Source organism: Morus notabilis, unplaced genomic scaffold, assembly GCF_000414095.1.
Source record: "Morus notabilis unplaced genomic scaffold, ASM41409v2 Scaffold242, whole genome shotgun sequence".
NCBI lineage: Eukaryota > Viridiplantae > Streptophyta > Magnoliopsida > Rosales > Moraceae > Morus > Morus notabilis.
Genome location: NW_010358071.1, coordinates 93,538 through 107,730, shown reverse-complemented (window position 1 = coordinate 107,730; position 14,193 = coordinate 93,538). Strand labels below are relative to the sequence as shown.

At 31.8% G+C, this 14,193-nt stretch overlaps 1 protein-coding gene across 1 annotated transcript; it reads left to right on the top strand.

Annotated features, from left to right (window-relative positions):
- The first annotated feature begins 5,482 nt into the window (after positions 1-5,482).
- LOC21387012 (protein DOWNY MILDEW RESISTANCE 6) lies at positions 5,483-12,928 on the top strand. Its single transcript, XM_010091618.2, has 4 exons — positions 5,483-6,146; positions 6,335-6,582; positions 11,713-12,037; positions 12,433-12,928. Exons 1-4 carry the CDS (start codon positions 5,949-5,951, stop codon positions 12,679-12,681), a joined length of 1,020 nt encoding a protein of 339 aa, XP_010089920.1. The 5' UTR covers positions 5,483-5,948; the 3' UTR covers positions 12,682-12,928.
- Positions 12,929-14,193: the final 1,265 nt, after the last annotated feature.

Sequence of the window (14,193 nt, the reverse complement as noted above, 5' to 3'; positions counted from 1 at the left end):
CCCTTTTTTTTTTTTTTTTTTTGCCCCCTTCAATATGGATAGATAATATCCTTTCTGTTTTCTATCAAACACATGATCCAACTATATCTTGAGAAATAATATAGAGAAATAGTGATCACGAATGGAATATATAGCTCTATATGATTAAGACCCAAAATAGTTTTTCATAAGTCGAACTTTATCTGACTCAGAAGTGTTTTTCACTCTTTTATTTCCCTCCGATAAAAGGACACATAAGAGACTACATATATACTACGTCTTTTTTAACTGTTAGACGGTGAAAAGAAAAATCTGAACCGTTAATATTTTTAATTAAAGATTGATATATTTTGAACGATCGATTGAGATCGTTTTTTCGGTCATTAACGGTCGGTTGAGATTTAAATTGCATGATGTATGTCGTAGTTTTCACGGACGGATATGTGCAGTGTTTAGAATTAGGTTCAAAGGAATAATGTCGCATTCACATTGCGCATTCACATTGGCAATCATTGACAAAGAAGGACAGCCAATTAGGTATGTAGAGCTAAGCAAAGGATGTAAGGCCGTGAAAGCAGTCCTAGTACTCTCTATAGCTACTTTTGTTCTTTTTTTTTTGTGGAAAAAGTTTCTCATATCAAGAGTTTGTGAACCAAATTACAATCAAAGTGCTAAAAGTTTGTGAACCAAATTACACGTTCGTGATGGAGTATTCATTTCATATCTGGTAATGGGGATTGAAATTGATTTCCAACGACAAAGCGACAGCGAATGGTACTGCTGCGTTTTATTCACGGATGAGGCAAATGTAGATGAGTGGAAGACACATAACGTGCGTGGTTGAACGGGACGGAGGGAACAACTCACAATGCTATGTCCTATCCTATGTACATATATGCTTGGACCTTGTCAAATATTTGACCAAGTAAAAGATATATATATATATATATATATATATAACATATAAGAGCACTGCTATTTATCAACAATTGTGAGGTAGCATCGCAATCCTGACATCGTTAAAATAGAACTGCCACGTACAACAAATAGTAAAAAGAACCGAGCTAGTGTCACTATGTTATGTAACAATTTTAATATATTATTACATATGTAGTGATTTCCTAGCTCACCGGTGATGATAAATATCCCTTTTCTACGTTTAAAGGGTTGCAACCATAAGAGACGGTTAATATTTTTCATGAACCTGGTTGAAGTTTTGGAACGCCATGCTAAAGTGATCTAATAGCGTGACTCATTACTTATTGTTAGTGTAATTTGTGATTGGCTTATTTTTGGTAAATTAGTTGAAAACTATTTTTGACAGATTGGTTGCAATTTGATTGTAAGCTTGGCTGGCACGGCAAATCGATGAGTCCTATAAAGAAAGTCTGGTGGCACAGTAAAAGTTTTGATTTGATTGCAGAGATTGAAGAGTTGACTTTAGGGGACGAATGGCTGGAAAAATCTTCTAGCTTGGTGAGTTTTTTGAATTTGGTTGTATGGCAAAAACTTAGTTGGTGCGGAAGGGAATTGTGGAAAAAGGGGCTGAACGTATGTGAGGTTTTGGCTTTTGAAAAACAGAGACACATGGCTGAAAACATGAGAGATATTTTGAGTTCATGTGAGAGGTTTTGAAGGAAATATTCTGCAGCAAAAGGCTGCTCTGATGCTCGTTGAGTGAAAAAAACAAAAGGTGGTTCTTCGGGAGAATAACGTATTACTTTCAGGAGAAAGTTTTCAAAGACGAGTGGTGCTCGCTGGACAAGGCCACTAAGAGGATTCTCCACAGCGGCGACAACATCAAGGAGGGAGTCTTTGAGTGTGTAAGACCGATTGGTGTTTGTAATCTCTTTATCTTAGTAGATGCATGTTCACTGTCTGGGCGTGACCCCACATAGTAGGTGTGCGCACTGAACTGCGATACCATTTTCGTGTGTTCTTTATGCTTTCTGTTATTTTATTGCACTCACAATCACTGGAACTGAATTAAAAGAAAAACAACTATGTCTACACTTATACTGTCATCAGTGTCACAACCAGTGTTGTAACACCACTTGTGACACCGACCGAAAAACGGACCTAACACTTATTATAAGGTTTATTTTCACCAATGGCATTCAAGGATATATGCTTGTCCCTTTGATTTTTAATATTTACTTTTAAACGTCTAGCTACCATGGTAACAAAATATTCATTTTTAGAGAAAACATTGCCCGAGAATTGCTTGTTAAGAGTAATAATATTATCTAGCTACCATGGTAACAAAATATTCATTTTTAGAGAAAACATTGCCCGATAATTGCTTGTTAAGAGTAATAATATTATTTTAAAATTAGGTAGATATAAAATATTATTTTGAAAAGAAAAAAAAAACAAATCTATGTATATTAAAACTGTCATGCATTTAGTTAATAAACTTCTGAAAATTAATGTTGGAGGCCAAGTTAGACACAAATCACACTCTTGAGCACTGATAGTAAATATAACCCTCATTATTACTAAGCAATATGTTTTTCAATCAAACTAACAAAGTGAATCAAGAAGACTACTTATAAGGGCCCCTCAAAAAAAAAAAAAAAAAAGCCTACTTATAAGGCATAATCAACCTGTTTGTCAATTAACTAATGCAGTCGTACTTTTGGATTTAATTTTCTTTGGGAACTCTCTTAGGTTTAATTAGAACGTTGACTAAAGTTAAAAAGGCTAAATTACAAAGCTCTAAAGTTTGAGGGTCAATTTGGGACATGCCACAAAGTATGTGTTTTTATGTTTTCATCCATATATATGATAGATATTATCTAGTACTCTGCATCTGCATTCTACAGCACACTAATTAGAAAGAGATGGACGAACACACCACGTACTTGATATTCTTAAAAACAAAAAAGATAAATAGATACTTGCATAATTATATGGCTTAGGTTCTATATAGATCATTCCATTTGTCCCATCCAAACTAAGAAATAAAAAAAAAAAAAAAAAGTTTCTAAATCCTAACCAATTAAGATAATGTCAAAGCTATTGTGAATTTCAAATAATTTATATTTAACACGTTCTGTAATTTGCTGTATTTTTTATTTTCCTTCTCGAAATTTGTTGTCCACATATAAATAACACACAAGTCGTGAAGTAAACAATGGAAAAATTCAACTCTAAAAAGTCTGTTATCTTTGTCATAATATCCACGCACGATTTAATGTTAGCAGCCACTATTATGTATCCTTATTTTCTAGCGAAAACTTTGCGATAATTTCAATTCGACTTCTTAGTTATGTGTTTCTAAAAATTTAAAACATAATTTGTAAGATAGCAAAACTTTTCTTGATTAAATAAAAAAAAAGAAAGAAAACTTCTCTTGAATCAAATTTAGAAGGACAATCCAATTTTAGTATGTCAAATAATGATGTCGAACCAATCATATTATACCATGTCATTTAAGAAGTTTACGCCCCGTTCATTTCACCGATTTGAGTTTAGAATTTGAGTTTTGTTACAGTAAAAAGCTCTCAGAAATAATCACATCTAACTTTTTTGCTACAGTAAAAAGTTCTCATATAAAGTCACAGCTCAACTCGAATTAAAAAATTGAATCAGCGAGCTAAATGGGATATTTTGGTATCTGAGTCCCTTGTCGTTGTCAAATACGATTGGTTAGACAACATCAACATTAAAAATGAAATATAAATCCGACAAATATGAGAAGTTTGCGTGAAGAAAGTAAAAAAAAAAAAAAAAAAAAAACAAGTAATGCTTGTATTACCTTGATAATTGATGAGTTCTTCTCATATTTGTCAACTCTTTCACTTGAGATAGTTGACTTGAGGGATTTTATTTATTTATTTATTTATTTTTTTTGACTTTTTTCCGGAGTAGAAAGTAAATGTTTCAAAATATAAGGACTAAACATCAAATTGAAACAAAATACAGGTATATTTTTTTTTTTGAAATATTTCCTTCTTTTTCCAAATAAAAAATTGATGTAAAATCTATGGTGGGTGAGTTTAACATTATTTCATGAAAGGAGAATCCATCAAATATAAGTTAATAGGCGACGAGGCGTGAAAAAGAACCCATAATACTTGTCAAGGCGTGGAATGGATCATTTCTAGACATGTTTATTATTATTCACATGATTGCCAATAATTCGTACGCAACAACATTTAAGCCATTTTTTAAACTAATTTAATTTTCTTATACTTGTGTGATCCCACAAGAAAAAGTTTCCCGAGGTCCACAAATAATTAAACAAAGACTTCTCTAACTCAATCGTGTTAAAAACGCCGACACAGTGAAAATATGTAAAAGATAAAAGCAAAATACATCACGGGTCTGTTCTTTTGTGAATAAATGTCCATGTTTAACATATGAAAATAGAATATAGATTTTCCAAATTGAAAAAAAAAAAAAAATCAGCTTAAAAAAGGGTGAACCACATAATTTTAATCAAACAATTCTTCATGGGAAAAATGTGCCAAAAAAACTCAATTATGAAAGCTTGATGACTAGGCTGCCCTTTTTCTCTTCTTTTCCCCTCTCTCTTCCTTTCCGCTTAGTTAGGATCTAAAAATAAGTACCTTTTTTAATCCAAAAATAAGTATTTAAAGAAAAAAAAAACTGATATCTGTTATAATGGCATGATGAGGGGATTGAGGAGGGCTTATTTGTTTTCTTTACAGAATGATACATGTTGTAACATACTAGTAAGTATGTGCGCGAACATGACACTTTTTAAAATAATGGTATACAAATTATTGGAAAAAGAAAAAAGAAAAGAAAAAAAATAAACAAACATAAGATATTTGAGGAAGAAGAAAAAAATAAAAATAAAAAAGTAAGAAGAAATAAAAATAAAGTGTAGAAATAAAAAAATGAGATGATAATTAACAAAATGAGATTTTTTGGTACACCTAGTGTACTGATATGCAAATAAAAATAAAGTGTAGAAATAAAAAAATGAGATGATAATTAACAAAACGAGATTTTTTGGTACACCTAGTGTACTGATATATCAAGTTTTTTAACCGTTAGATATACAATATCTTTTAATTTTTACGCAATTTTATACAAATCGACGGATAAAAAATATGACTTACGAGTATGTTAGTGTACCAGAGAAGATTCTATTGACAAAAAAGAAAAAGAATATAGAGAAAGGGAAAAAAAAATTGGGAAGATAAAAGAAGAAAAACAAAGAGAAACGAAGGAAAAAAAACGTCTCGCCTAAAAAAATGGATTCACAATTAGTTGTATGGATTGATAGATAGATTATAGATATATATAAGAAAGACAGAAGATGTCTATTTTTTTGAAAAAAGAGAAAAAAAAAAAAAAAAAAAAAAAGACTTTCTGCTTAAAACAAAAAGCGAAAAAAAAAAGAAAAAAGGTACTCCGTTTCTGCGCTTTTTGTGATATCACAAAATTGTGATCAGCTCTTTGACTATTTCTGGGTTCTGCAAAATCTACGTGCTTTTCAAAACTTTTGCTTTAAAAGAAAAAAAGATGAAAAATCCAGTGGCTATCAGCTTTTCTCACGATCCACCATTTGTTCCTCAATTATTCTCTCTCTCTCTCTCTCTCTCTCTCTCTCCTCTTCTTTCCCTTTCACTTTCCATTTCTAAATCAAAGAGTGGTCAGCCCCCCCTCTGGCCTCTGTTTCTTCCTCATCGCTTTCAATTAATTTTTTTTTTTAATATTTACATTTTTATTAAATTCAAATCCCAGTAGCCCGAAATTAATTAATACTAATTTTCTAAAGAATATTACATAAATGTTATCCTCGGGTACACACCCATGCAGGCCTTATTTATTATAAATATCTCTAGAATGCAACTTGCTTCTGCCTCACTTTCCTGGTAGCTACTCAGTGTCTTGAAACTTTGCAGACTTGACCAAACCTTTTTTTTTTTTTTTTTTTTTCCTTTACCCTTTGGTTAAATTTGTCATTTTGACATCTTACAGACAAGTAATAAATGGAAACCAAAGTCTTGTCTTCTGGAGTCCGGTTCTCAAATTTGCCGGAGAGTTATATCAGACCAGAATCTGAACGACCTCGACTTTCTGAAGTCTCTGATTGCGAAAATGTCCCTGTTATCGACTTGGGTTCTGATGACAGAGCCCAAATTGTCAAGCAAGTTGGTGATGCCTGCAAGTTTTATGGCTTCTTTCAGGTACCAAAACAAAAAACAAAAAAAACAAAGTTTTGTTTTCTTTGTCCACGGAATAATCAACAAAGCGTACCTTTCTCGGCCGTTTCGTTAAGATCAAGTGTAGTATCTATTCTTATCCGTTTAATACTAGATGTATGTTTTTTTTTTTTTTTTTTTTTTTTTTTTTTTTTTTTTTTTTTTTTTTAAAGGTTATAAATCATGGGGTATCTAATGAAGCAGCGGAGAAAATGTTAGGAGTGGCAAGTGAGTTTTTCAATCTTCCCTTGGAGGAGAAGTTGAAGTTTTACTCAGATGACCCGTCTAAGACGATGAGACTCTCCACAAGTTTCAACGTCAAAAAAGAGACGGTGCATAATTGGAGGGATTATCTAAGACTCCATTGTTATCCTCTCGACAAGTATGTGCTTGAGTGGCCCTCCATTCCTCCTTCATTCAAGTAAGTAATTATATATATATATATACCTTGGAGGAGAAGTTGAAGTTTTACTCAGATGACCCGTCTAAGACGATGAGACTCTCCACAAGTTTCAACGTCAAAAAAGAGACGGTGCATAATTGGAGGGATTATCTAAGACTCCATTGTTATCCTCTCGACAAGTATGTGCTTGAGTGGCCCTCCATTCCTCCTTCATTCAAGTAAGTAATTATATATATATTTTTTTTTACCTCTTCTTGTGAGTCAAATGGTTAGGATTTCATTACTTCCATGATAAAACCGGGAATGTTGACCATAATGCTTAGGACAAATTTTTTGTCCCATTATTAAGGGATAGGTATGTTTAATATATATATACACGTATATTGTAGATATTCATGTGAATGTGTCATACGATTTCATGTCATGTCATGTGACGTATTTATTAATATTTTATAAGATTTAATATAATAAAAACGTTAAATGACACGGTTGTCTGTACCTAAAAATATTTAGCGTGATATGACACGTCAGATGATTTTATGAATTTTATATGATTGTAACCGTAAATAGAATCTATCTAACTGAAACGACTCGACTGGGTTGACTATATTCTTACCTTACTATTTAAGATATTTTTATGATTTTCTTATATCTATTATTAAAAAATTGAGATATGCATGTTATGTTAGTAAAAAGGAATACTAGCACAAAGGAAACAAGGAAGCAAATTATTTTTGTGTATGACCAAGTTAAGTCGAAGGATTCTTAATGGCAGAGTACTCTGTGAGATAATGTCGCACATATATCTTTCTATCAAGCATAAACTTGTTTGTCATATATATATATATACACACAATTTATATACGTTTGCTAGACTTCAATCACTTTCTTTCATCTTGACTATATCATTACACATATCGTGAAAAAAAAAGGGGGGGTGAAAATTGATTTGAACATAAATTAAATAAGCCGTTGGGCCGTTGCCTTTCCTTGCACCGCTCAAAAAGAAAAAGTGAATCCCTTCCCCATTTTCAAGACAGAAAATGCAATACATGGTCATGCCGAGTCAGCTCCCATGTGCTCACACATGTTATGCAAGCCCTAATCTTTCATTAATTCTCCGAAGATGCCCAGGTTCGTCTCATGCGTACGATATTCACATGCAATACCTTTTCTTCTTCTCCCTTACACTCATAATATTATACTCTGAAAAAGTTTAAAATTTATTATTTTCTTTTCTTTTTTCTTTTTGCTTCTTAAATGTTAAAAAATGAGAATTTATTTTTGAGAGTGCATGATTTTAAATTTTTACCATTCACTTTTAATAAATATTTTTTTATTAGTGTAATTTTTTGACTAAAAAAATTATAAATCAAGAGTAAATGATAAAAATCTTAATCAATACACTTTTAAAAAGTATTTATCAAGATTACCCTTTAAATTTTGGTACGTCAAAGTTGAAAACTAGGAGATGTTGAGTTCTTCGCAATTATTTCGCTTGGAAATCAATTCTGCTTGCATGGTAGCTTTGTTAGTTTATTTTGACGAGAATTAGAAATCCTTTTTTTTTTTTTTTTTGTTCAAATACGAGAAGTAATTGCCTCTCTTGGCTAGTTTATTATCACAGCCTTACTGTCTTTAATGTTATGAGAAAAATACACTGATTTATTATGGTTTTATATGCACTTATTATTTATGTCATTTTAAATAATCAAGTGTCGTTATGATTCTTTAGTTTCTCTTTAATTGAATGAGAATTATTGATTTTAAAGTGTTGCGACATAAACAATATATTTTACTATTTTAAGTGGTATTTTTGATTTTTTCCCTTTAATTATCTATTTATCAAAGATTCTTCGTGTAAAATTGTGAAGGACAAAATCTGTTAAATAATATTACCACGTGCCTTTAGTATCAACACTTCACCTATTCCTATAGCCAATAATTCGTACAATATGTCTGAATGTTAGAAGAAATTGCTATTTCAACCCAAAAAGAAAAAAATAAAATTCTTACCCTCTTTTCCAAAAAAGAGAAATTATACGATTTTCAAGCTTGATTCTTTATATCAAATAAACAATAGTGTTTGTTTAGTTTGAGAGTTTAAATTTAAATTTAAATTTTATTAGAGAAAATATTATAATAAATTTTTTTAGAAAATAAAATACTATTCAAACCAAACATACATTAAAAGTCCGTTTACTTTATGAATTCAAATTAGATAGTTGAATTAAAATTTAAATTTTTATGAAAAAAAATATTATAATGAAAACATTTGAATCGGGATTTGAATAACTTTACCAAACATGCTCAAAACTAAACGCCCTTTACCTTTCCTTTCCCCTTTTTTTTCCCTTTTTTTTTTCTTTTACTTATTCTATTGGAACGTGGAAAGAAGACACATTTGAAGAACCGATGAACAAAGAAAAATTATTGAGGTGGTGTTTAGTTTATGGGTTAAGAATCATAATTGGAACGTGGAAAGAAGACACATTTGAAGAACCGATGAACAAAGAAAAACTATTGAAGTGGCGTTTAGTTTATGGGTTAAGAATCATAGTTCATGATTCTAATTTTTAAAATTTAAATTTTTTATGAGAAAAAAATACTGTTATAAATTTATAAATTATAATCTTAAATCAGATAGAACTCTTAAAACAAAAGTCACATGAACTATCCGAAACCAAGAAACAGAGAAAGAGACGTTACGTTTGGGCAGAACTTTCTAGCAGAAGCAAAAGAAAAGAAGAAAAGGGAGAGCATAGATGCTGACAAAAAAAATAAGGGAGGGCGAAATATTCAATAAATCAAAAGGAAGGGGACAAAAATGGATATGAGATTTGTCACAATCGCGTGGCAAAAAGTGGGCTACGATGTTGTTGTCGTATTATTAAAAAATTAAAAGTAATTACTTTTAATATTTGATTAGCCTGGTGGAATTAATTAAATATTTTTCCGTGCCTGTTCTGCTTGCTTCAGCATCCATCGTCATCAGATTTGTTGGGAGAAAAAAAAAAAAAGGAGAAGATTCTTCATTTTAGTGAAGCGCTGACGTCACGGGATTAATCCGTGTTGACATCAGCTTCGTTAATCATGTGGTATTGGTGAACCGGGAATCTTCTTTTTAATATCTTTTTTCCACACAAAACCACATAGAAAGGGGAAGTGCAATGTGATATTTTTTTTTTTTAAATGTAAAATTGATGTTAAAAATATACAATATAAAAAAATTTAGTCTTTCCACATTTTGTGCGTGTTTTGAAACCGTTTTATATTTTGAAAAGTAAAATATAAAAATAAAAATAAAACTATGTTTATTTAGTAAATATTTTAAAAATAAAAATAGTGAGAATAATTTTTATGAAAAAATTAAAAAATAGTTAAAAATTATTTTTACTTTTCTATTTTCATTTTTAGTACTTATTAATAATATTATAATATATTAATTAATAAACATGATTTCACTTTTTTATTATACTCAAAATAATTTCTTAAAAAACTAACCAAACGCAATTTCAGAATCAATTCCTGAATAATTTTCAAAACAATATCATTTTTACTTTTTATTAAAAATAAAATTATTTTGAAATTAATTTCAAACACACCATTTATGTTAAGATGAGATTTTAATAGTTATATTCTCATTCTTATTACTCATTAAATATGTAACTTTAATAACATGACGTATTAGGAATTCAGTTTCATCTATTATTAAAGTAATCATTAAAATCAAACCAACATAATTTATTACGTTTAAAGGCCCATATTTATATATCTACATACATGCAGACACTTCAATTTGTCCAGTAGTTTACGAAACAACACAGGCTATAGTCATTCTTCTCTTTCTACGTTTGCCTGCTTTTGCTTTTAATTAACAAATATTTAAAGAATTTTGGATGGAGTATAGTTTTTAAGTTATACAATATATTTTAGATTTCAAAGTTTTTATAATATTTTAGCAAAATCACATAAAAATTCACGTACTGTTTAAATTTATAATATTCTATGATGACATAAGATACGTATACATTTGTTCATGAGGCGTCCTAGAGGGACTTTTGTCTTCTTCTACTTTGTTTTACTATTGTTACATTACCCTTTGTATTTTCTAGAATATTAAATTATGCTTCTAAGACGTTAATGCTTTGCTGACTCTGGCATTCCTAATAAATTTTTGTAAAGCAAAAACATATTTATTTGAATCGGGCATGGGCGAGTTATATGCACATATAAATGTGTGTGTGTATATATATATATGTATATGTATATGTATGTATATATAAAATATGTGGACGTCGATTTTCATAGGTATTTTAGATTAGATATGGTAGTTCAGCCAGCTCATATTGCATCAAACCTGGATACACGGCCCATCTTAATAAACTAATTAGGCGTCTATGTTGTTTCTTTTGAATAAAAAAAGTGGTTCGAATAGAAAAGGAGGGCTTGAAATTTAGAGTCTTTGTTTAATATGATTTAGATTAGAACAGCATACTGGATAAAAACGACAGAAACCAGATGATTCATGAGTTTTGACACCATTGGTCTAAACAGAATTACCTAATTGAGTTGTCTGAATCTTGAGGATCTTCAACTGGGCCTGCTCTAGGGTATTATTATATATAGAGACATATATATATATATATATGTATATATTAGGTATTATGCTGACTACTAAGGTGCATACATCACCTTGTGTTTCTACCAACAATACATCAACTTGTGTTCTATACATTCCAAGCAATGTTATGTATTGCGAAAAATGTTAAAAGGGCGTCATCGATGCTAAGCACCACTATTAATAGAATGTGAGTCGCATCTGTGTGTGGGATTCAGTTTTTATTATTGCTCTATGTAATTTTATTATTGCTCTATGTATTACAGTATTAGTGAACGTTATCACATCTTTTTAACCAATACAAAATTCCTATACTAATTATGGAACCCGCTGATTATCACACAAATCCCGCGTTATGCTACACATCAATCTCTAACTGGTTTAAAAAAATAAAATGGTGATGATCGTCATGGGTGATAACTAATATTGTTTTTGAAAACAATTACAGTTTAAGCACCAAACACAAAATGCAGATTATGCAATGACAAAACACGTTATTCTAATGCAAATTTGTGTGGAATTGATAGGGAAATTGTAAAGAGCTATTGTACGGATGTTCGAGAACTTGGGTTCAGGTTACAGGAACTAATAGCAGAGAGCTTGGGGCTGGAGAAAGACTACATTACAAGTGTGTTGGGTGAACAAGGGCAACACATGGCGGTGAACTATTACCCGCCATGTCCGGAACCGGAGCTGACCTACGGATTGCCGGGGCACACGGATCCCAATGCCCTCACCATCCTGCTCCAAGACCTCCAAGTTTCTGGCCTTCAGGTCCGTAAGGATGGCAAATGGGTTGCTGTCAAACCCCATCCTAATGCTTTTGTGATTAATATTGGCGACCAATTACAGGTAAAGTTTTCTTAAAAAAAAAAAAAAAGGAATAATTAGTTCTTGTCATGCGTGAAAGAACATTAATCTCGGTATTAAATCACCGAAATATGCTAAAAACATTAGCTATTCAATGAGGAATAATTAGTTCTTGTGTTATTTAGCATACTTCTAATGCAAATAACCAAGTTTATCAGAGTCAAGGGATAGTGGACACAGTGGAAAGTATCACTTGGGTACAAACACAGAATGAATAACCCTGTACTGAAATTAGATTAATTTAGAACAACAAGAAACTACGCCAATCTTGATATATGATGTGATGCACACATCACTATTTAGCAAAAGGGCTAATTGTAAACCAATAAGAAATGCAGAGCAAATGTTGGGATTTATGACAATTTGTATGATTGCAGGCACTGAGTAATGGGATTTACAAGAGTGTGTGGCACCGGGCCATTGTGAATGCTGACAAGCCAAGGCTATCAGTGGCTTCATTCCTCTGCCCGTTTGACGATGCGCTGATAAGCCCGCCGAAAGCGCTTACCGGCGAAGACGGGTCTGGGGCCGTTTACAGGGGATATACTTATGCAGAGTATTACAAGAAGTTCTGGAGCATGAACTTGGACGAAGAACATTGTTTGGAATTTTTCAAGACCCAATAGAACTAGCTAGCTAAGGCCTAGTCCTGTATCCTTGTGGCAGTACTTCCATTCTTATATGACTGTCTATTTTCTTTAATATCTCTCTCTATATTTAGGGTAAGTTCTAGAGGAAGCTAATTTAATTGTTCTTCCTTGTGTTCTGATGATGTTAGGGCTGTGTATCATCTTCTGTCAAACTGTTTTAATCAGTAACAATTGTCTAATTTTGTAGTCGAAATAAATTGGAACCCTTCTCATTTGGTTTTTATTTTATTTTATTTTATTTTATTTTTAATGTTCTTGGTCCATGCAGAAGCATATTGGAGTTTCCATGTATTTCCTACTTGTTCACGTTCTGGTTATTGAATAAAACTTGAGATTTTCGAGTTTTAACTACTGATTTCATGTTGCACAAAAAGGTTTGAAGAATATAAAGTCTCATAATGCGTAAATGATTAGAACAAGCAGGGGTTTAAGAATAGAGCATTGAGCATAGGTAAGAAAAGAACTGAGTTCTTCCTTGCAAGAATTCATTAAGCTTTTTCTTGGGAGAAGATTGAAGAACACTATGGGGTTATATATTCACAGGCTTTGCCGAGCTCAGTGATGACTTTCGTACGTTGATTGGGATCACGAGATGTGAGCAAAAGAGAAATGTGTAGTGGAAATTTCTACCCGTGGTCTTAAAGAAGTTCTGCGTCATTGTGGTTGTTGGTGAAGGTAGAACCTGGAGGAATGGAAGTGAGATCAGGTGATTCGGCTAATAAGGACTTGAGTGACAACATTTTGAGGTGAATCCAAAATGAGATAATGAAACATATCAAATAAGCAGTCAGGGACTATAAGAACTAGAAAAACTAAAAAAAAAAAAAAAAGTGACAGTTTGATGTGGGTGCATATTTGAACTCGGGAAGGTACATGGCTTCGGTTTCGAAGTAGTGTTTGAGCCTGTTTGTTGGGTGTGTTCATGAATTGTAAAAGACTCCTAGAAGTTAAGACCCAAAAGAACAGTGTTTGGGTAGATTTTACGAGTCCAATACTAATTTAAATTAGCATTTCAATGATTTAATTGTGCATCTTCTATAATTTGCAATTTTTAAGAAGAATAATTGCGACATTCTTGCATCAGTTAGCATCAGAGCAGAACTTCCTAGAATGAGGATAATACATTTCTTCTCGAGTTTTCTTCTGTGTGGGAGTAGTTGCTGACTTTACTTCTCCACGTGTCTTCAGTTTATAGGCTTATTCGTTTTGGCTCTTCAACAAACGAATTCTCAATAGGACGATGTCGTTTTCAGGAATTACTCTCACAATTACAGTGGTACTTGTACATTGTTAGGAATTACTCTCAATATATATTTGGAGCCAATGAGACTTGATAACAATACCTCGCAATTGTCATGCCAATTGTAAACAAATGGAAACACAAATGATTCCAAACTCAATATCTTCTAATTATTGCAATTCTAGAAAGTGCAAAAGAGTTCCTCATACACAGCTTTCAGAGTGTGGGCAATGAATTAGCTGTTTTCC

Coding starts and splice junctions, on each gene's coding strand:
- LOC21387012 (XM_010091618.2), top strand. CDS start 5,949: ATGGAAACCAAAGTCTTGTCTTCTGGAGTCCGGTTCTCAAATTTGCCG. Junction 6,147..6,334: donor AGTTTTATGGCTTCTTTCAG/GTACCAAAACAA, acceptor TTTTTTTTAAAG/GTTATAAATCATGGGGTATC. Junction 6,583..11,712: donor TCCATTCCTCCTTCATTCAA/GTAAGTAATTAT, acceptor TGGAATTGATAG/GGAAATTGTAAAGAGCTATT.